At 38.1% G+C, this 21,996-nt stretch overlaps 1 protein-coding gene across 2 annotated transcripts in view; it reads left to right on the forward strand.

Annotated features, from left to right (window-relative positions):
* Positions 1-21,996, forward strand: part of arhgef40 (Rho guanine nucleotide exchange factor (GEF) 40) — a 42,255-nt gene that overhangs the window by 18,441 nt on the left and 1,818 nt on the right. For both annotated transcript variants that reach the window (XM_073859605.1, XM_073859606.1), the window contains exons 12-26: positions 1,565-1,663; positions 1,773-1,924; positions 2,014-2,150; positions 2,366-2,487; positions 4,347-4,538; positions 4,625-5,119; positions 10,595-10,959; positions 11,121-11,370; positions 11,443-11,532; positions 14,802-14,998; positions 15,161-15,347; positions 15,434-15,614; positions 20,665-20,775; positions 21,687-21,796; positions 21,884-21,928. In XM_073859605.1, the coding sequence (XP_073715706.1) occupies positions 1,565-1,663; positions 1,773-1,924; positions 2,014-2,150; positions 2,366-2,487; positions 4,347-4,538; positions 4,625-5,119; positions 10,595-10,959; positions 11,121-11,370; positions 11,443-11,532; positions 14,802-14,998; positions 15,161-15,347; positions 15,434-15,614; positions 20,665-20,775; positions 21,687-21,796; positions 21,884-21,910 (2,715 nt within the window). In that variant the 3' untranslated portion in view covers positions 21,911-21,928. The remainder of the gene's footprint in view (positions 1-1,564; positions 1,664-1,772; positions 1,925-2,013; positions 2,151-2,365; positions 2,488-4,346; positions 4,539-4,624; positions 5,120-10,594; positions 10,960-11,120; positions 11,371-11,442; positions 11,533-14,801; positions 14,999-15,160; positions 15,348-15,433; positions 15,615-20,664; positions 20,776-21,686; positions 21,797-21,883; positions 21,929-21,996) is intronic.

Genomic DNA, 21,996 nt, shown 5'->3' on the forward strand with positions numbered 1-21,996 from the left:
GCAGCACTAACTGAAGGAATGCCATATATAAGAGTTTTGTTCCGAAACAAGATTTGTAAAATTTTTCAAAAAACGTTTTTTTTTTATTGTGCATTCCAATTAATATCAATCAAACTGCAGTTGTTTTGTTTGATTTAAGCCTTTAGAACTAAAAAAATACAGCTAGTAGCACAATAAAAACATGATAGCATAACAATAAACATGTTTTGCCAAAATTTTTAAAAACAGTTATCTCGTTTTGGAACAAACTCTGTATATTTAGATGTAGGGACGTCAACTTATGCAATTCTCCATATTCAATGATCGTTTAAATTAGTCTGGTTTATTTTCCCCAAAAAAGGAGCGGTGACGAAATTTACAGTCAAGTTCCCGAATGTGCCGGTAGTCCGTATGGGAATAAAAAGACCCAAAAATATAACTTAAAAGAAAACATCCATTAAATAAGTTTACCGGTTTGCAGTTTGCCAAAAGCACCGTTTATCTGCTGACTAGTTAGGTAGAAAACTGGAAAATTGGACGAAAATGTTGATGATCAGTCAGTCTACAGTGCAAACAGTGACTATGTTTACATGCACACCAATTATGTGATTATTTCCAATAATTAGAGTAAGGACTTAATCGCAGTAAATGTTTACACGGCTGGACCTTTAACCTCTTCACTCCTGTTTACATGCAGTTTTTATTTTCTGATTATTTGCTAATGATTATGTTTATTATTTACACATAGCCACAGATGATGAACTCACATATTCTGTCCATTGTTTTAATTTACTTGAGTTAAATGACAAACCTGTAATAGTTTAATACACTGCTGTTATTTGAGCTGTTTATGGATGAAGGCAGACTGATGCATCCTTCAAGTTTAAAACAAATTTGCGCTTACGGTGTGTGACAAAAACACACACGCACTATAGTTATTGTGGTATAAATGTGATTAAAGTGTTTATATCTCCGCATACTGCAATTAAAAATGCTGTACGCCACCTGCTTTAATACGATTATACTTCTTGTGATTATGAGCTTAATCGCATTATTTTAATCGCAGTATTGTGTTTACATGAGGTTAAGTATAATCGCAATATAAGGGTGCATGTAAATGTGGCCATTCACTTATTAATGAAGTCTTATTCTCTTAAGGGTTTTAAGCATAGTGCTTTAATGGGAACATGACCTCTGTGGTATAAACGACAACAGTACTGTTTCTAAAAGTAACAAATACTGTTCAAAATCAACATATAGCAGTGATTTTTAGCATGGTTAATATAATAAAAGCATATCCGACTTACAGATGCTCAAGTCTGAGTGATTTCAACTTCAGTGTTCAGTGGTTAAAGAGGGGAAACAAAAAATAGTCGGAGAGTGGTGTGCGTGTGTGTAAACTTAACACTTTGGTTAAATAGATTAAGAAGATCTCCCACAACAAACCATATTTAACATTTAGACTCTAAAATAAGTTATAGTCATAAAGAGCAGCAGTAAACTTCAATATAAACGTTTTATAAATGACCACAAGCCCCAGCCTACAGCTGCATCACATTAACATGTTCACACGCTCATGCTTTAGAGTCTGGAAGAGTTGACTGAGCGCTGTGAGAGCGCCCTCACCCTGCTGGGAGATGCACTGCAGTCGATGGACACACAGCCACTACCTGACTGCATCAAGGTACAACAGCAGACTTTGACTCTTTACAAACGAGATAAATGATCAAAATATTTAATTTATCTCTCAAAACTAGTTCATAATAATAGTACATTTCTGTGTTCATCTCTAGAACGTTCCTCTTAGCGTTGGCAAACACGCGCAGTTAATGACGAGCATCCTCACTGATCAACGGTTGACGGAGCTGCAGCAGAGGGGCGGGGCTTGGCTCGCAAGTCTGGCCAATGGGATGTCAGGGTTGGCACAGAAATCACCAGATTGCAAGTATGAATAGAGACTAATCGATAATACTCACCTATCAATCAAACTTTAAGAAATTGAATAAATGCTAAGTGCTAATTATTTTTGTATAGGGCTGCTTTGGCAGTGACCTCTAACCTCTATGATGGTGTGGACGATGCGCTTCACCGTCTGGTGCGTTTGTCCAATCAGAGGGGTCGTGATCTGGACGCATTGGGACGATTGGCTGCACTTGTAGATAAACTGGATAAGTGTGAGTGTGAGGGATTATGTCCATCAGATAGTATTCAGGTGTGATTCTGGATAGATGGATAATTTCAAAGATTAAACTGCACAAATAAGAAGAAAACAATCACAATAAAGTGTCTTGTCTCACTGAATAAATCTGGACGAACAGTGAAACTGTTATGTGAAATCTCTCTCTCTCTCTCTCTTTCTCTCTCTCTCTCTGTGTGTGTTTGGTCCAGTGTGAGCGAGAGATTCAGCAGGTCCAGGAACAGTTAGAGGACTACAAACTTCCTCCCCTGTCTCTAAGCAGCTTGTCTCTCAAACAGCACAAGTTTAAGAGCTTCAGAGAATCTGCTATGGTGAGTGTTTGTATTTTTGTGTGTTATGCATTGAGAAAGCACGAATCAAAACATGGGCGGCAGTCTACATAAACATCACTGTAACTCGAAAAAAAAAGCTATAATATAAACTATGGATGCCTACAGTTAGTAGCTGGGTTTCCACCACACTTATTTCATGTGCATTTTGAAGTATCTCATAAGAAAATAGTGATGGAAACGGCAACTTTCGGGGAAAAAAACACTTAATTCGCAAAATAGTTTTTTTCGCTCACTTTAGGTGGTTTTTGACTTATGCAATAAAGAGTAAATGTGAATAATGGCAGATGGAAACTAGGGATGTAACGATTAAATCGCTACATTAAGTCCCATTAAAAATCGGTCTGAAACCGATTCTGAATCGCAAGGCTGCGATTATGTGTTTCATGCACAGCTTGTGCGTGTACTACGGCATTTGGTCTGTAGGAAGTCCTTATCCATCTAAAATCATTATGAGTCAGAGTCCTTTATAACGTGCATTTAAAAAAGCAACACAAATAAAAATCATTCAAAATATTCTTTATTATCATGAAAATACCTGAAACAATTTGAAGAACAGCGATATAAATATTCCTGTAGACATTTCCTGGAATAGCATTTGTAATGGTACTTCTTCTGTGGCACAAAGGGATGTGCCAGGATTTTACCGAAATTCATTAAAATTCATTCATTGAGAAAACGCGCATTGGCACGATTAATCGTTACAGCCCTAATGGAAACGCATTTGCTGAATAAATTCTGACGTTGCGAATAAGAACCCACTTGATCGTCTAGCTGTTTCCGCTATCATTGTATTTAACATATATGGAGCTTGACGTTGTCACAATGCCCTTGCTGCTGGTGCCTGCATCAAAGACTCAATTTTAAGGTAAATTTATAACTTGCAGATTGTAACTAAAATCTAATTCACATTTGTTTGTTTTTATTTATTTTTTGCAAATTTTGAAAATATTTGCTTCACATTTCTATAGAAACCCAGTGGCATTGTCGTCTACAAACATTTCTCACACTGAGCTTTCACTGTGTGTTCACACCAGCCATGTTTGAGGCGTCAAATTCACTTGAAAGCCGTGCGTGAAATTCTGGCCATAGAGACATTTACACGGAAATTCACGTCATGGGAGGGGCTCTTGCAACTCCGCTCGCTTCCTGTAATCACGTCACTACTAGAGCAAGCTCCTAATTGGTTAACGCAGCGCGTATTTCCACCAAAGTTCAAATTTTACAACTCGCGCGTTTCCTACGGCGATGCTCAATTCACGCCATTTGCACGTAAGCGAGGCGGAATCGCGTCAACCATGCCTCGCTAAACGCCTCATTCGTGCCGCGAGACCTCCAGACGAGTGTCAACTCGTCTTCACATTAACTTAATATTGAAATCACTCGCGCTTCATGCCTCCACCGTGGCTGGTGTGAAATAGCCTATAACTTATTGCTTTTGATATTTTTGAATGTAAAAACCATGCAAACATCCTAAGTAGACCTAAGACAACAGTATAAAACATAAAAACAGTCGAATCATCGCACCTTTATTGTTTGAATGGCATGAGTTCAGTGTCCATGTCTATTAACTTAAATATTTAGTCAATATTTAGTCTTATCTTAGATGACTTTACAGGTATATATATTAAAAATATTGGGGACACATTTGCTCCAGAAATCATTCCTTTATGGATATCCTGAATTGGAAAATCATATGTGAAGATAATTTGAATCTGTGAAACAGATTTTTCTATTTCTTATAGTTATATATTTATTATTAGCTTTATATAAAAGCATAAGAAGTTTATACGCCCACTATTACAATAGTTAGCTAGATAAATGTGTGTGTGTGTTTATAGGAGCTTCACAGTGAGACTCTGGTGTTACTGGGAGAAGTGGAGAGCTGGTCTGATCTGGACTGGGACGGCTTCAAGACAGTACTGGACAGACTCCCTCCCATTAGGGAAAAAGTGCGAGACGTGTCTCACTGTCTGTCAGACTGCTGGACGCAACTGGACAACACACAGAGACTTCTGTCTACACTTACTGAAGTAAAACACACACACACGTAAACACACACACACAAACACACACAGACTTACTCTTGTTTCTCACTCGTTTCTTTTCCCCTCCACAGGCCTCTCAGTGGTGTGATGTGGTGTCATCTTCATCTCCCTCCTCCTCTCCTCTCTCCTCCCTCCCACCCATCCCTCCATCACGTTTCCAGGACGCTCGGGCCCTGGCGATGGATCTGGGCGGGGGAGCTTTGCTGGACCTCTGGTCTCAGACTCTGGAGCGCTACCAGAAAACTTTGGCTCAGTTTAAGAACAGAATCCTGCAGACGGACAGGGTCCACACAGCGGCCCAGGGTCAGGAGCCCGACTCCAGCGGACGGGGGAGAACTCCTGCTTCGAGCACATCCAGTCTGGGTGAATCGGAGACGGAGATCGAGCCGGATTGGTGCCCTGGCGCGGGGGGAGAAGGTGGCCTGCAGTCCTGGGGTTCGCTGGCGTCTCTCTTCCGCCCACAGAACTGCTCGACGCTGAAGATCGGGGAAGAGAAGAAGAAAGAAGGAGTCAATGCAGGAGGAGGGAAGTTCCTGCAGAACCTGCTGCACGCCGGCAAGAAGAATGTAAGTATTGTTTGTTTCGGGGAAAGTATACTTTTGTGTTAAAGGATGATTGTGCATGCAAACGGAAGTAGAACCAAATGTTGTTTCAGATGAAAGTTAGATGCATGAGACCGGACACGTGCTGTTTTTATGACCTTCCTCTTCACCACGTTCACTTGATTCATACTGCTGCTGTCTTTCTTTTTAAAGGATCTGAATGAGGGATGCCATTTAAAGTAAAGCTTGTTTAGTCAGATTCATTCTGAAATGCACAAGTATTGCACATTTTAAAAATCAAGTGTGTTTACATTTTATCTTAGAGGTTCAGTCGGTTCCTTTGGGAATGATGCTATTTAGTTTAGTGTGTTTGTATTTAATGCCACACTTACAGTCCCATTCATCACAGGATGACAAGAGTCTTCATTTATATTAACATTTGAACTTCCTGTTAGGATCTGTGCAGTAAACAGATCAGAGTTCACTTACACACACTTATGAAATACCACACACATAAGTGAAGTGCCTACTCGAGTATGAAGCGTGACACGCATGGATCCGTCCCACACAGACCCATCCCAGTACAGTGGACAAACTGAATCATACTAGATACTTTTACCTAGTCCTAGTATGTAACCAAATCATCTCTTTGTAATCATATTAATGGCTCAATCGGATTGAAAATACGACATGTAAACACTTTAATCAATACGATTGAGGTCGATCGGATGCAAATTTTGACCGTATTGAAAGGGGTGGTGTAGTCCGATCATCAGGAGAAAAGTATGCATGTAAACACGTGAATTGTTGTATGTCTTAACTTCTTAAGAGCAACCTTGTCCAACTAAACTTTGACTTTGTACATTTATCCAGAGAATAAAGTGTGAATTCGAGGAGACATGCTGTAAGCTGCGTTGCCAAGTCCTCTGCTTTTTGGCGGAGTTCAGATTTGGATTTTTTTCTGCAGTTAAAGATGAAATGATTTCCTTCATTAGTTATTGGTATTTGGGGTGTGAATAATAATTGGGATGGTTTTGATACACGAATCTGGCAACCCTGGCTTGTCACTTGCGCAGATGTTTGGTTGGGATTATATAGGGATGCATAACAACTAATCACGATTAATCTATAGCAAAATAAAGGTTTCTGTTTACATCATATCTGTTTGAACTGTGCATAATAACTTTGTATAGATAAATGCACACACATGCATGTATCTATTTAAGAAATGTTTACATGTGTATAAAAATTTGTATATTTATGTATAATTTATATTATATGTAAAGGGGCCATGGCACAAGACTTTAAGATGTCAAATAAATCTTTGGTGTCCCCAGAGCACATATGTGAAGTTTAAGCCCAAAATACCATATAAATAATTTATTATAACATGTTAAAATTGCCACTTTGTAGGTGTGTGCAAAAATGTGCCGTTTTGGGTGTGTCCTTTAAAATGCAAATGAGCTGATAATGCAAACACTGATCGCAATGATGGTAGTTGGTTGCAATTAAAACTCAATTGTGCTGTGAATTTTTTTCTCTCTTTCTTTTTCTCTGCACTAAATGGCAGTGCTGTGATTGGATAGTGCAGATTTAGGGGCGGTATTATTATAAAAAGAGCTCCTTATGACATCATAAGGAGAGCCAATTTCAACGACCTATTTTTCATGTGCTTGTAGAGAATGGTTTACCAAAACTAAGTTACTTGGTTGATCTTTTTCATATTTTCTGGGTTGATAGCAGTGCTGGGCAGTAGCTTCACTACAAGTAGCGAAGCTAGTAGTTTAACTACATTTTTCAGTAGCTTGGTGGAAGCTTAGCTGCTTTCTAAATCAAATAGCTTTTCAGTAGCTAAGCTCTTTTTCTGACCAAGTAGTGAGGTAGCTTCCACACAAGCTACAATTTTCCAAACATTTCTGAAGTGGTCCTGAATTTGAGAATAAGCGCGTCATTTGAATCGACACAGGATGTCGTTTGTTCCGTATTTTCGAGTTGTGCAGCTTTCATTCACACAAAACATTACCACTCGCATTCTGTGAAGACTCGTGCTACCTCTGATTGGGTTATGTCATCAAGCCAAGCTAATATAAAAACATGTAATAAATATTACAATTGAAATTATTAATAGAATGTGCTTTGGCGGGCACCTTACAGACTCTGTGCAGGCTACCTGCTGCCTGCGGGCCCACGTTAGAGACACTTGTGTTAAGATATGTCAGGGCCAGGTGTTTTTAAATAAAGACAGCTCAAACATGCATTTTATTCTGGGAGTAGGATAAGTCCAGCAAACAGCCCCAAAATGTGAAGTACCTAGGCCTACATTATGCGTGTATTGCCTATAATTACCAAAATGATCAATTTAAACTGAATAAATAATTACATAATAAAACTGGTTAAAAATAAAAAAGTAGCTTGGATGTAGCAAGCTACTATTGATGTAGCTTAGCTTGCTACATTTCCCAGGGGGTTAGCTTCAGTGTAGTGAAGCTTCATTTAATGTGAAGTAACTAGTAGCTTAGCTCACTACATTTTCCAAGTAGCTTGCCCAGCACTGGTTGATAGTAGCACTGGGGACCCAATCGTAGCACTTAAACATGGAAAAAGTCTGATTGACAAGTGTGAAAAGAATACAAACACTTGATCAGTGAACCATTCGTTTTAAAACGTAAGACAGTACTCAACTATACTCTACTCTACTCACTTATCCGTAAAGGTTTAGACAGATCTGTTTTTCAGTATAGTGTAAAATGCTTTTAAATAAAAATTATTTATTCAGGTTCCATGATCTCGATTTTATGTGCATTTTGAAGAAACGAGTGATGGAAATGCCAAATTTTCAATAAAAAACCCTTAATTTGCAAAAAAAAAGTTTTTACACTCTCTTGAGCTGTTTTTTTTTTTTTTTTGCAAAAAAGTACATTCGAATAATGGAAGATGGAAATGAATTTGCTGAATAAATTCTGACGTAGTGAACATTAACCCACGTGACTGATCGTCTAACTGTATCATCTGATGTTGTCTTTATCATACAGTGGGGCAAAAAAGTATTTAGTCAACCACCAATTGTGCAAGTTCTCCCACTTAAAAAGATGAGAGAGGCCTGTAATTTTCATCATAGGTACACTTCAACTATGAGAGACAAAATGAGGAAAAAAATCCAGAAAATCACATTGTCTGATTTTTTAAGAATTTATTTGCAATTTATGGTGGAAAATAAATATTTGGTCAATAACAAAAAAGCAAGATTTCTTTCTCTCACAGACCTGTAACTTTTTCTTTAAGAGGATCCTCTGTCCTCCACTTGTTACCTGTATTAATGGCACCTGTTTGAACTTGTTAGCAGTATAAAAGACACCTGTCCACAACCTAAAACAGTCAGAATGCAAACTCAACTATGGCCAAGACCAAAGAGCTGTCAAAGGACACCAGAAACAAAATTGTAGATCTGCACCAGGCTGGGAAGACTGAATCTGCAATAGGTAAGCAGCTTGGTGTGAAGAAATCAATTGTGAGAGCAATTATTAGAAAATGTAAGACATAGAAGAACACTGATAATCTCCCTCGATCTGGGGCTCCACGCAAGATCTCATCCCATAGGGTAAAAATTATCACCAGAATGGTGAGCAAAAATCCCAGAACCACATGGGGGGACCTAGTGAATGACCTGCAGAGAGCTGGGACCAAAGTAACAAAGGCTACCATTAGTAACACACTATGCAGCCAGGGACTCAATTCCTGCAGTGCCAGATGTGTCCACCTGCTTAAGCCAGTACATGTCCGGACCCGTCTGAAGTTTGCTAGAGAGCATTTGGATGATCCAGAAGAAGAGTGGGAGAATGTCATATGGTCAGATGAAACCAAAACATAACTTTTAGGTAGAAACTCAACTTCTTGTGTTTGGAGGAGAAAGATGCTGAGTTGCATCCAAAGAACACCATACCTACTGTGAAGCATGGGGGTGGAAACCTCATGATTTGGGGCTGTTTTTCTGCAAAGGGACCAGGACGACTGATCCGAGTTAAGGAAAGGATGAATGGGTCCATGTATCATGAGATTTTGACTCAAAACCTCCTTTCGTCAGCAAGGGCATTGAAGATGAAACGTGGCTTGGTCTTTCAGTATGGCAGTGATCCCAAACATACCGCCCGGGCAAAGAAGGAGTGGTTTCGTAAGAATAATTTCAAGGTCCTGGAGTGGCCTAGCCAGTCTCCAGATCTCAACCCCATAGAAAATCTTTGGAGGGAGTTGAAAATCTGAGTTGCCCAGCGACAGCCCTAAAACATCACTGCTCTAGAGGAGATCTGCATGGAGGAATGGGCCAAACTACCAGCAACAGTGTGTAAAAACCTTGTGGAGACTTACAGAAAACGTTTGATCTCTGTCATTGCCAACAAAGGGTATATAACAAAGTATTGACATAAACTTTTGTTATTGACCAAATACTTATTTTTCACCATAATTTACAAATAAATTCTTAAAAAAATCAGACAATGTGATTTTCTGGATTTTTTTTCTCATTTTGTCTCTCATAGTTGACGTGTACCTTTGACAAAAATTACAGGCCTCTCTCATCTTTTTAAGTGTGAGAACTTGAACAATTGGTAGCTGACTAAATACTTTTTTGCCCCACTGTATATGGGGCTTGACGTCGTCATAATATCCCTGCTGTTAGTGCCTGCATTAAAACATCTGCTTTCCATCTTTTGTGCCCAGCTTTCAGTTTGGCAATTACAAACTGCACTGATAAAAAATAAAAACTTGCCCAATCGTAACTAAATGCAGTCCTGTCTCCATTTTTTTTAAGCGTGCCTTGTTTACCCATACCACCGTCATTCGCTTGAACAACTGGATGGAAACAAATATCCTTTGCATTTCTTTGTTTTTCTTTTTTGCAAATTTTTAACATTTAGATGGAAACACCACTAGTATAGCTGTATTTGACTGCAGTTACAGATGTTTGACCAGCAGGTGTCGTCAATGTGCAGGCAACTCTCATTCAATGGATCATTTTTCAAAGCAAGAGGTTCAGTTAAATCATATTCAGTGAATATAAGACTGATGTATTTCCTAAACAGCTCCCCAACAAATCTGAACACAGGTGATGACAGGAGACACATTTAAGATTCAGATTTACATTTATGCATTTGGCAGACGCTTTTATCCAAAGCGACTTGCAGTACATTACAAGGTATACATTTCATCAGTATGTGATCAAACCCACAACCCTTTGTGCTGCTAATATGATGCGTGAATTACAATGATTTTAGTGCACAATACTTTGCTTATTTCTGTATTTTTTTTATTTATTTATTTTATTCATTCATTTAGATGAATTAAACTTTCAAAGTGTGAACTTTATTTACTTGCCAGTTTTATTTAGATTTCCTTGCATTTGATTATCAAGTGTTTATTAAGGAAATCTTTTCATTGCTGCTGTTTATAGTGTGTGCTGATATCTACGCCTATATTTTATTTTAATTGTTTACGTTCATCTTGTAGCCCACAGACGCCCCCCGCCCTCCAAAACCTCCCCGCAGACGTCATCCCAGTTTTGATCTTCAGGCTCTGCTGGCTCCGCGCCGTTCGGCCGCCGTGTCCAAACCTGCGGAGCCTGGGTCGGGTCAGTCCTCTCCGCTGTCCTGGCTGAGCCAACGGGGGCTGACGGACTCCATCCTCACGGCGGGGGTGACTGCAGCGGCACCTGGATGGAAGGATTCGGCCGGAGGTGGGGGGGTGCTCATCAGAGGAGTGGAGGTCAGCAGTAAAGAGGTGGCCGATCACACGGGCTTCACTCGTCAGCACGTGCTGCTCAACCGAACCGAAAGAGAGACGGGTCTGGAGAGAGCTGGGGTGACCGCACAGAGGTCTGCTTGAGAACTTGTTTGACTTTTCATTTCAGTACAGAAATTGATAACTGATAGTTTTCACACTATTGTGGTAAAATTGCTTTACATTGAAAACATCTGTGAAAAGAAAATACACAAGGGCAAGTATGTGAATGTCTCTCTCTTTTTCTCTCTCTCAGTAAACTGTATTTACAGTGGTGTCGGCTGGTCAGCACCGAGCGTCTGTATGTATCTGTACTTAAAGGCGTGGAGGAAAATTATCTGCCCCTCTTGGAGTCTTCAGACGCCCCGTCTGGTCTGAGGGGCAAAACCGAGTCACTTTTCTCTAACTGGAAAAGCCTTTCTGCATTCCACTCGCAGTTACTCTTCCCTGCCATGGAGGGCGCTCTCTCCCAGACACTACAGCAGACTGACTGCTTCACTAAATATGTAAGTAACACTAGGACCCCTATAGCGAGGTGTCATGTAATATACTCATGAGAGATGTACTCTGCCTCACAGAGGGATCAGTTCCTGCTGTATTCCCACTACATCCGTATGAAACCGGAGCCGGATGCTGTACTGATCACTCAGGCTGCCGACTTCTTCAGGGTGAGAAAACCAAAAGCGTATTAATTCTGCTGTGTTCATTCGTTCTACTGTGAAACACAAACTATAGAGGAAATAAAGTAATGATTAATGAGTGCGTTTACATGCACAGAATAAGCAGATAACTATCAAAAATCTGCTTGTTATAGAAACTTGTTTTCATGCGTTTAAATGCAATTAACTGGTTATGCGCACAACTGTTGGGATTTGGAGATTTGTCAGGACTCTCGCAAGCTGTGATGTCACCACCTATAGTACATATAGTCGCTCAAAAAGAAGACAGGAAATCTGTCTTTACTCAGTGTTCCCACTGGTCCTTGAAATCCTTGAAAGTATGTGAATCTGGGGAATAATTCAAGGCCGTGGGAAGTTTTTGAAAATCTACATACATAGATACAGGTCATTGAAAGTGCTTGAATCTATTTTATGCAAGAAGTTTTCTGGGGAAAAAATCCATATTGTTCCCTGTGTTGTGTAGGATAATATCATAAAATTCTAGACTTTTTTAAGCACACGTGCTAAACTGTTGGCTTTAAATACTTATATCTTCTGTATGTGAATGTTGATTCATACCAAAATGCTTTTTGCATAGTTGTGTTTGACACATGAAAGCGTCTCGGGTTACGTATGTAACTGTTGTTCCCTGAGAAGGGAACGAGACGCTGCGTCTCTCTTGTCATACTTCCTGCATCCCTGTAACGGCAATATTTCAGATAGCGATATACTCCCTGTCTTTGTTGTTAAGCCTCACCATTGGTTGAATTTGATATACACATTCAGACGCACTTACCCCTGGAGGCGTCCACAAAGTGTCACTGCAGTGAAGCAGCACAAGTTCCCTCTAAAGGGAGCTGTAACAATGTATCTTTAAAGGTAACACGATAGGGCTGCACGGTTACAGGAAAAATTATGATCACGATTGTTTTGCTCAAACGTTTGATCACGATTAAAAATTACGATAATTTATTATTTACTTCAGTATTTTTATTACACTTTACAGCCATGTATATAATATTATATACATTTTATAGGCATATATTATAAAATATTTTATTGTTTTATAATATTCACAGCTCAAATTATCTTAGATGTTTTTAAAACATTTTAAATAATTCCGCAAAATTCTGCATAGATTTTACAAAAGAAATCCACAGAAATAACAAAAAAACTCCTTACACAGATTCCTTACAGCTGTACTACTATTGCATTTAAAGCAGTTCAGTTTTTTTGCTTGATTCTAGACCGTCTGTTTTGTGCTTGGTCTTTACACATTAATGGCGACGATTGTCATTAATTAATCGTGGGGCACGCATATCGTTATCATGATAAAAATGCGATTAATCGTGCAGCCCTATAACACGATGTAACCTTGCTCTCACTTGAAATGTGTCCCCACATTTAGTCCTTGAATTGAAGGGTATTGGACCAGGAAAGTCTTCAAAATGTCCTTCAATTTTAATTTTGTTGTTAAGCTAAACTATATGGTTTTCTTTTATTGGGGAAACCCTATAAAGGGTATAAGCAAAAAATTATTAGCACAGGGAGTTTTTTGCAAAGTAACACATAAAAGTTTGTGCTTGACAGAGTCTGCGCTTAAAATCAAAGTTGTGTCTGTTGAGTTAATGCTATATGCTAGTTAATGCTATATGCTAGCGTTTAGGCTGAAGTTCTACTATTGACGTGACAGTTACGTTTTTGCGGTTCCATACTGAAAAAAACTAGCCTGACGTTGTCATACTCAATTTTAGTCAGAATTTGAGTCTGATACCGCTCCATTGGGCCGTGATAATAGTGCGAGTTTAAACGGAACCAGGACAAAAAATGCCTCTCACTCAATTGGATAGACCTACAACCAATCAGAGCAACTGAGTGTGCAACGTATGTTGAAATGGCGTCTTTTACACCTGACCGAACTGCTAGTTATTTCGCTACAATGACACTTAACATTATGATTAAACTAAGTCCAAGTTAGCGAACGTACATTGACACCTACTAAGTTTACAACATTTCATTCATACAGTATTACAACATTGTGAGTTATTTACTAACGGCGCATTCACACGGGGCGTAAGCGTTAACGCTTAACGGAAGGCTTGTCTGAAGCGTGGCCAAGATCCAATCACAGTGGCCGCTACACATGCTCCGTTCTTCCATAAACGTAATTGGCTGGCTCTGTCTAGGTAATTTGCATAAGGCGATCTGATTGGCTGACGCACGCCTTGCCGCTTGAAAAGTTGAGAAACGTTCAACTTCTGCCGCGAGCAACGGCACTGACGCGTCGCCGACGGATCCACAATTCAGTTCGTCAACGCATGACGTCACCCATTAAAAATGAATGGAAAGCGTTAACGCTTATGCCCCGTGTGAATGCACCGTAAGTCATGACACAGTCAGACTATCTCTTACCATTCGTAAGTTAGATGAACTTCATCTTCACACAGGCTTCGGAAAAGGAGCTGGCAACGACGTTAGTTATATCCACGTTGTCGTGCACGCCGAGTTGCCCATTTTCATTGTGTTCCATCTTTTTAGCGACCATCAGAGTCAACTGATAAATTAAACTTTTGCCAAAACCCGGAGGAGGCACGGCAAAAACATCTTTCCGATCCACAAATGTCCCTGACAATTTGATTGTTCTGGTAGTTTTTGTTCGAGCATAGTAGCACCCCAAAGGAGCAACTCCCGGGAAAAAACACAAACTCACTCAGAACTGTCCATTTACAATCTCCAAATAATTAATTATTCCTCAAAATCTGTCTCTTCATCTGATACAGACTCAAACATAAGATCTGTTTACACACACACACAGAGCTACTGAAGGAGAAACAGCCAATCAGAGCAGAGCTCCACATTATTATTCATGACCCTTTCAAATAAGGTAATAATAAAACATTTCATTATAAAGACAAATCCTAGGGTTGTAAATGGACATGTAAAACTGACTCTGGATCATTTTTCCACTTTATAAAGCCACAAAACCTTCTATGTAGATATCAGAGAAAAATTTAACAGATTATTAATATGCATTCTCTGGCACCTTAGATTTTTTTACTTATTTTTTAGGTCATTTTGTTCATCAAGAAAATGCATCTTAATTTTAGATTTTTAGATAACAAGACAAAAAAAGACATTTCATTCAGTTGGATTTTGTTTATTAATTGAAGATGATCGTTCGTCTGTTTGTGTTTTACAGAAACTCATATGGGTTTGGATGGAGTTTTTGATAAACTAACCCTTTCTCTCTCACTCTCTCGCACTCTCTCTCTATCCAGTCAAAGCTGTCTTCCTCTCTTGTTCCCGTCCCTCCATTTCCTCAGTGTCTCTCCGCTCCCATTCAGAGACTGGAGCAATACTGCCAGACACTGGAGGAGCTCGGTGGTCTTAACCCCACCTCTGACTCCGCCCTCTCTATTATAAGACACGCCCAGCGGCACGGAGAGGATCTGCGAGCCAGTGACCTCATCACAGGGTGTCCGGTGAGAAACTTTCATTTTTTGAGTTTTTTAAGATATATTTCATGACTGGACACCCCACATTACACTTAAGCGACAGTGTTTTTAATATATCCAATCCAATGAGACGCAGTTTGAATAAATGATATGTGTTTTATACTGTGTGTGTGTGTGTGTGTGTGTCCGGTAGCGGTATCTGAGCGTGGTGATCTGTTGCGTCAGGGTGAGTTGTGTGTATGCAGTGGAGGCAGGAGGAAGAAGACGGGTGTGAGAAACGTCTTCCTCTATCAGAACTACATCATCTTCACCAAACACAAAACACCAAACCCTGGATGCAGTCAGTACAGCTTTAAACACAGTATTAAGGTACACACACGATACATATACAACCGCAAAATATCTGTGTTTAGTCTTATTTGAAATGATCTTAGGTCATCTCTCTCATTTCACAGTCGTCTGAGATGGGTCTCACTCAGAATGTGGGTGAGGACGGACTGAAGTTTGAGGTGTGGGTGAGACAGGTGTCTCGCACCAAGGACTGTCTCACTCTCCAGACCTCCACTGTACAGGAGAAACAAGCTTGGACTCATGACATCGCTCAGCTCCTCTGGACTCATGCAATGCATAACACAGGTCTGAATTTCAGCTCTCACCTAGACAAGTAACACCTGATATAGACATCTAATACCATACTGAGTAATGTAGTAAACTAGTGTTTTATTAAATGACTTTTAACAGAACTCAACCTTTAAAGGGGACATATCATGAAAATATGAATTTGTCCTATAATTGAGGCTCCAGTGCTTCTATTAACCTAGAAAATGTGATAAAGATCAAACCAGTAACTTAGTTTTGGTCAACCATTCTCTGCAAGCAGGTGAAAAAAGCTCAGTGAAATTTGTCTCCCCTTGTGATGTCATAAAGGGATCTTATTATAATAATACCGCCCTTAATCTGCACTATCCAACCACAGCACTGCCATTTAGTTTACAGAGAGAGAAAATAATTGACAGCACAACTGAGTTTCAATTTCAACAAACCACCATTATGGTGATCAGTGTTTGCATTATCAGCTCATTTTCATTTTAAAGGACACACCCAAAAACGGCACATTTTTGTTCACACCTATAAAGTGTCAATTTTTAAAGTGTTATATAATAAATTATCTGTGGGGTATTTTGAACTAAAACTTCACATATGTACTCTGGGGACACTAAATGCTTTTTTACATCCCCTTTCATTTTATTGTCTTCGAAAGCAAGAGACAGCTGTATATATCAACATTTATTTTCATAGAAACTCATCGTTTTTTCATTATTGATTGCATCTCATAAATCAAAAACACACACACACAGCTGATCTTAACATAATGTCATGTGATTGTAAACACAGATGTGAAAGCTGAGTCAATAATGCACATGAAGCTGAGCTTGTCATAGTGCATTCTGGGATTGCTGGGTTAAGATGAGGCAGTATTATTATGTCGTGTTGTGTTGTGTAGTGTATAGTACACATGTGATGTTATCTGGGGTTTAAAACAGCTGCTGTTTGCAGTTTTTGACACAACATTTATCACTATTAAACGCAAGTCTGTTCATTCAAATCCATTAGTTAAACCGCTTAATTAAGTTAGAGCCCATCCTCCCTAATGAGTGAACCCTTAACTACACACAGACTATTACTCTCTTATTTATCTATCATTAAAACAACACTGAAAGACTTTTCTGTCACACCTCTACTGTGTGTGCGTGTGTTGTCTAGGGGCAGTTTTTTTAACTAATGATTTATTACTGTCAGTGATTCGCTTTGCTTGTGTTTACTGGATGTCTAAAGTGGTAGTTCACCCAAAAATGAAAATTCTCTCATTTCCTCAGAGTTTCTTTATTCTGAAGTCAATGGCTACCATCAACTGTCTGCTTGTCATTTATCAAAATACCTTCACTTGTGTTTAACAAAAATAAAGACTCATTTTTGGGTGAAGTATCAGTTTAATAAGTAAGTAAGAGATAATGTACAGGCAGCCGGTTGTTATTGCAGAAATAAGGTCTCTTGGTGTCTTGTATCACACTGAAGGGGTTTATTTCACAAAAATATCCTGCTGACTGTACATTATCCTGCTTATTACACTGATATTTACCTCATAAGTCAGGTAAGGAACATTAAATATTGATTTGAAATATTTTATTTGCTCATTTTTAACTAATGCAGACCTTTGGCAACTTCGGTTTACTTTTGGTTTTATGATAAAATAAGACATTTAAATGTCACAGACACACTATTTGGTTTAATCATTTGTAAATATAATGTCATATATGTTATTAAAATACATATTTATATTTAATCTTTGTGTAATATTAAACTGTACCAGTCAAAATGATTGGCAGCATGCAGGGTAGTTTTTAAGCGGTAGTTATTTGGGAATAACAATCCTGCAAATGTTGCGACTGGCCAATCAGAATTAAGTATTTTAAAGCGCCGTGTAATAAACAAATGTAATAGCATTTTAGATGACAATATTTGTGATCCTGTCTGAAGTCTCATAATCTGATGATTTTAATTTTACATTGCCATTGTTTTGTCTCAAGATGCACACCAGTATTGTTTATTGAAAGGTATGTTTAAAAAACTACTTAAATATCTGTATATAACTTAGGCCTAGTCCTGGCTTAACCGACTCCTAAAGCTTTAATTTTCACAGAAACTTCTTTATATTATGTAGGATGATTTTTTTGTAGAAAACAGTAAATCACAGGCATGGTCACCAATAAAAAGACACACAGACACGTTTTATCTAAAACCTTTTATTTAAAGGCGGAATGCACAATGTTTGAAAAACGCTTTGGAAAAGGAGACGGGCCGACTACCAAAACACACTTATAGCCAATCAGCAGTAAGGAGCGTGTCTACTAACCGACATCCTTGCCGGGTTGCGTATGTGTGGGGTCGGTCTTTTAAAAGAAGGTCCAGATTCTATTGGGTAGGGGCGTGTTTGTTTAGGTGATTTCAAATATGAACATTGGCTTTCAAACATTGTGCACTCCGCCTTTAACTCTTTCCCGCCAGGGTTTTTAAAAAAAGTTGCCAGCATTTTTTATGATTTTCACAAAAGTTTAATGCCTTCCATTAGGGATACTCCGATCGATCGGCCGATTATGCTTGCTATGTTTCTCAATGTATTACGGTGAAATGCCGCTACATCCAAAAGCCAGGGAGCGCTCTCGTGCAGAAGCGCAAAATGCGCTGTAGACGAAGAACAATACACACGCAGCTATGATGACACGCAGCTCCAGAAAATGGCTGAAGGATATATTTTAGGGCTGTCAAAATAAACGCGTTTATAACGCAAATTCATTTTAACGGCACTAATTTTATTAACACGCGATTAACGCAACACGCAATTTCTGTTTGACCCACAGCTGGATGAATTGAGACGCAGCAGGTGACCCGCGCTGTATAGATGAGTCGGAGGTTTTCATAAAAATAAGAACATTAAGCTCTCATCTAGCGAATCCAATGCTCTAAATTTCTGCACGTGCAGTTTTCTTTATCTGCACGTTTCCTGAGAGGTGTACCGTCCCAAATCCATATAACGCAAAGATGCGTCTTTTTTCACTTTTTAGTTTCGTTTTTAAAGCATTCAGAAATGACAGAAAACAGACTGCAGGACTTTCTTGATGTTAAAATAATTATTTAGAGAGATAAAGTTCGGGATCTGATTGATGTTAAAAGAGTTATTAAGAGTGACAAGACTCAAAAGCGATGTCTCATGCAGACGTCTGAAGCGCATGCACACAAACGCGCGAGTGCGTGACCCTGATATATATAGACATCTAACACAAAATTACAGGTTTAAAAATATCTGTTTTGACAAGAATTCACGCAGGTATGACCTATAATCTGTTATATCTGAAGTGAATGTTTGGTTAACTGTTAAGGAAAAGTATCTGTTATGTCATTATATTAAACCCTTGCATTAGCCTACAGTATCTTAAAGCGGTCTGTCTCAATTTCAAAATTAAACAATAAAAGAAAAACATATATGTATATTGTTTTTGCTCTGCGTTAACAGTTGTAGTGCTGTCATGCTTTGTCAGATTCCAACAATTGTTCCAATTGTTTTAACGTTTTTTAATAGAGAATGTTAAAATATAAATAACACATTTTTGAAAATGTGCTCATCTCAACTAAATTTGCCAGCACAGGTCACAAATGATCAGCAGCAAACAGAAATGGAGAAAGAACAAGGTCTTCTAAAGGCAAAAACATTTATAAAACTATGGCTGATGGTTCTGTTAAAAATGTAAACAGGCTGTTGTAGACATACATTTGCATATAGCATATATATTATCCAAATCCAGGCTGATTAGAGCATTAAAAACTTGAAAAGTGTTACATTTAGGTCAATTTATAACAGATAAAAATGTGCGATTAATTTGCGATTAATCGCTAGTTGACTGATGAAATCATGTGATTAATCGCGATTAAATATTTTAATCTATTGACAGCCCTAATATATTTATATTGCTGTTCTTCAAACCTTTTTAGGTATTTTCATGATAATAAAGAATATGTTTATTAATTATGTTGACGAGTGTTCCTGTTTCAAATGCATGTTATAAACGACTCAAACTAACAGTGATTTTCGATCGATAAGGACTTACCGATCAAAAGCCGTAGCACATGAAATAGCTGTAATAAGATCGGCTATCGATTCAGAATAGTGTCCGGCCAGGTATTATTAGTGGAGATCGGCATTGATCGGAGCATCTTTACCTTCCAGAAAAAGTTCTTCTTTAAATATATAAACAAACAATATATCAAATGAAAGAACAGACCCTCTGCTTTTAAACAAAAAGCATCTATTGCAGAAAGCCGGATATTCTCTTCATTGGCAGGGAAGCGTTTTCTCTTAATTGACGAGTTATCTTGTCAATGGCGGGGAAAGAGTTAAATAGGCATCACATCACAAATTTCTCTGACATGCTGCAGTTTAGTTTTATGGAAAATGTTATATATTTAAATATATTTAAATATATATATATATATATATATATATATATATATATATATATATATATATATATATATATATATATATATATATATATATATATATATATATATATATATATATATATATATATATTTAGAGTTTACTTTTAGTTTTTTGTTCATCAAATGGCTGAATTTGAATCATGATCTTGTTTTGCTCTATTGTGTCGCTTTGGATTTAGCGTCTGCTAAATGCCTAAATCTAAATCTTCCCCCATACTAAATGTATGTGAAACTGTGATCACATACATTCAGCTCTGAATGGCACATTTTTGTCCATTGATAATAGATCATGTTTATAAACTTCATAAGAGTCAGGACTGTCCAATCTCAATCCTGGAGGTCCACAGTCCTGCAGAGTTTAAATCCAATCACCAATCAAACACATCTGAAGCACACCATCATCAAGATCATTCATCAGACCTGAGGTTTTAAAGCACGACAGAGTTTAGACACCCTGTCATAAATCATCTTGATATCACCTCAACACAAGTCACTTAAAACTCAAACTGACAGAAGAAAGCCTCCTGATGACACTTTGTCAAATCCAATCCGCAAATTCAATTCAAATTCAAATAATGACATTTTTAAACAATACTTTAAGTAAGATGTGTGTGTTTTGTGTGTGTAGAGTTGTGTCTGAAGGAGTCTTTGTGTATGGGAGTTTCCAGTAAGCTGCTACTGGATGTGACGGGTGCTCAAAACTCAGAACTGGACTCCAGTTTCAGCCTGAACGAAAGAGGTACAAACACACACACACACACACACACACACATACACACACGCAGATTTATGCTGATTTTACACGGTACACTTTTATCCTTAACATTTATCCTAACCCATACTCTTAAAGGTTTACTCCACTTTCTTAAAAGAAAAAGCCTGATAATGTACTCAACCCCATGTCATCCAAGATGTTTATGTCTTCCTTTGTTCAGCTGAGAAGAAATAAAGGAAAACATTCCAGGATTTTTCTTCATTTAATAGACTTTATTGGACCCCAACACTTTACAGTTTAAATGCAGTTTAAAATGGCCGTTTCAACGCAGCTTCAAAGGTCTCTAAACCATACCAAATGAAGTATCTGGGTATTAACTAGCAAAGCGATTGTCATTTTTGACAATCAAGTGGAGTAATCCTTTAACTAAAAACTTTCTGCATTTTTACAATAAAATTGTATTTTTATATAATTCTTAACATCATCATAACATAAAAAATGAAGCCAAGGACCGAGGTTTTGTCAGGTTTTTAGTACAAGTGTGTGTGTGTATAAACTATAGTTGATTAGCTGTGTACACACTCTTTAACTCTTTAACTGCAGGGTGAAGTTTGATTGTAATTCTCCTGTCATCCACCAGATGTCACTTTATCCTTCATCACTAAATGCAAATCACATATTATAAAACACACAAATATGCAACTGAATCACAAATATACAACTGTATTTTACATAAATATGTAAAATAAAAAACTCTAATATTTTATTTAAACCACTAATGATAATGAAAATAATGAGAAGACTAAATGATTTTAAAAACTAAATGTGAGTGATTTTCATGGAGAAAATAAATCTTAATAGTACAAATATATAATGTAGAGTTTATTTTTGATGTTTGGTTGGAGTTTTCTGTGGACATGTTTATTCTCTGTCAGTTCAAAGCAGTTGTTCAGACTCATCGTCTGTGGGGAGTTTGAAAGAGGGCGACTCGCCCGCATCTGTACGAGATTTAAAGAGAAACACTGAGCAAACGGGACACGCTCAGGTGAGTCTTACACATACTGAATAATGTAGAGATGATGAAGACTAAATGAAGATAAACATCATGATCTGTATATCTGTGTGTTTCTAGAGCTCTTCACCCTCCACCTCTGTTTGAATCATCTCATCTCAACATGTAAGTCATGTAAATAATCTTAAAAGATGACATATCATGAACATTTGACTTTGTCTATGTTGAAGTGC

Source organism: Misgurnus anguillicaudatus, chromosome 21, assembly GCF_027580225.2.
Source record: "Misgurnus anguillicaudatus chromosome 21, ASM2758022v2, whole genome shotgun sequence".
In the NCBI taxonomy this organism is placed as follows: domain Eukaryota; kingdom Metazoa; phylum Chordata; class Actinopteri; order Cypriniformes; family Cobitidae; genus Misgurnus; species Misgurnus anguillicaudatus.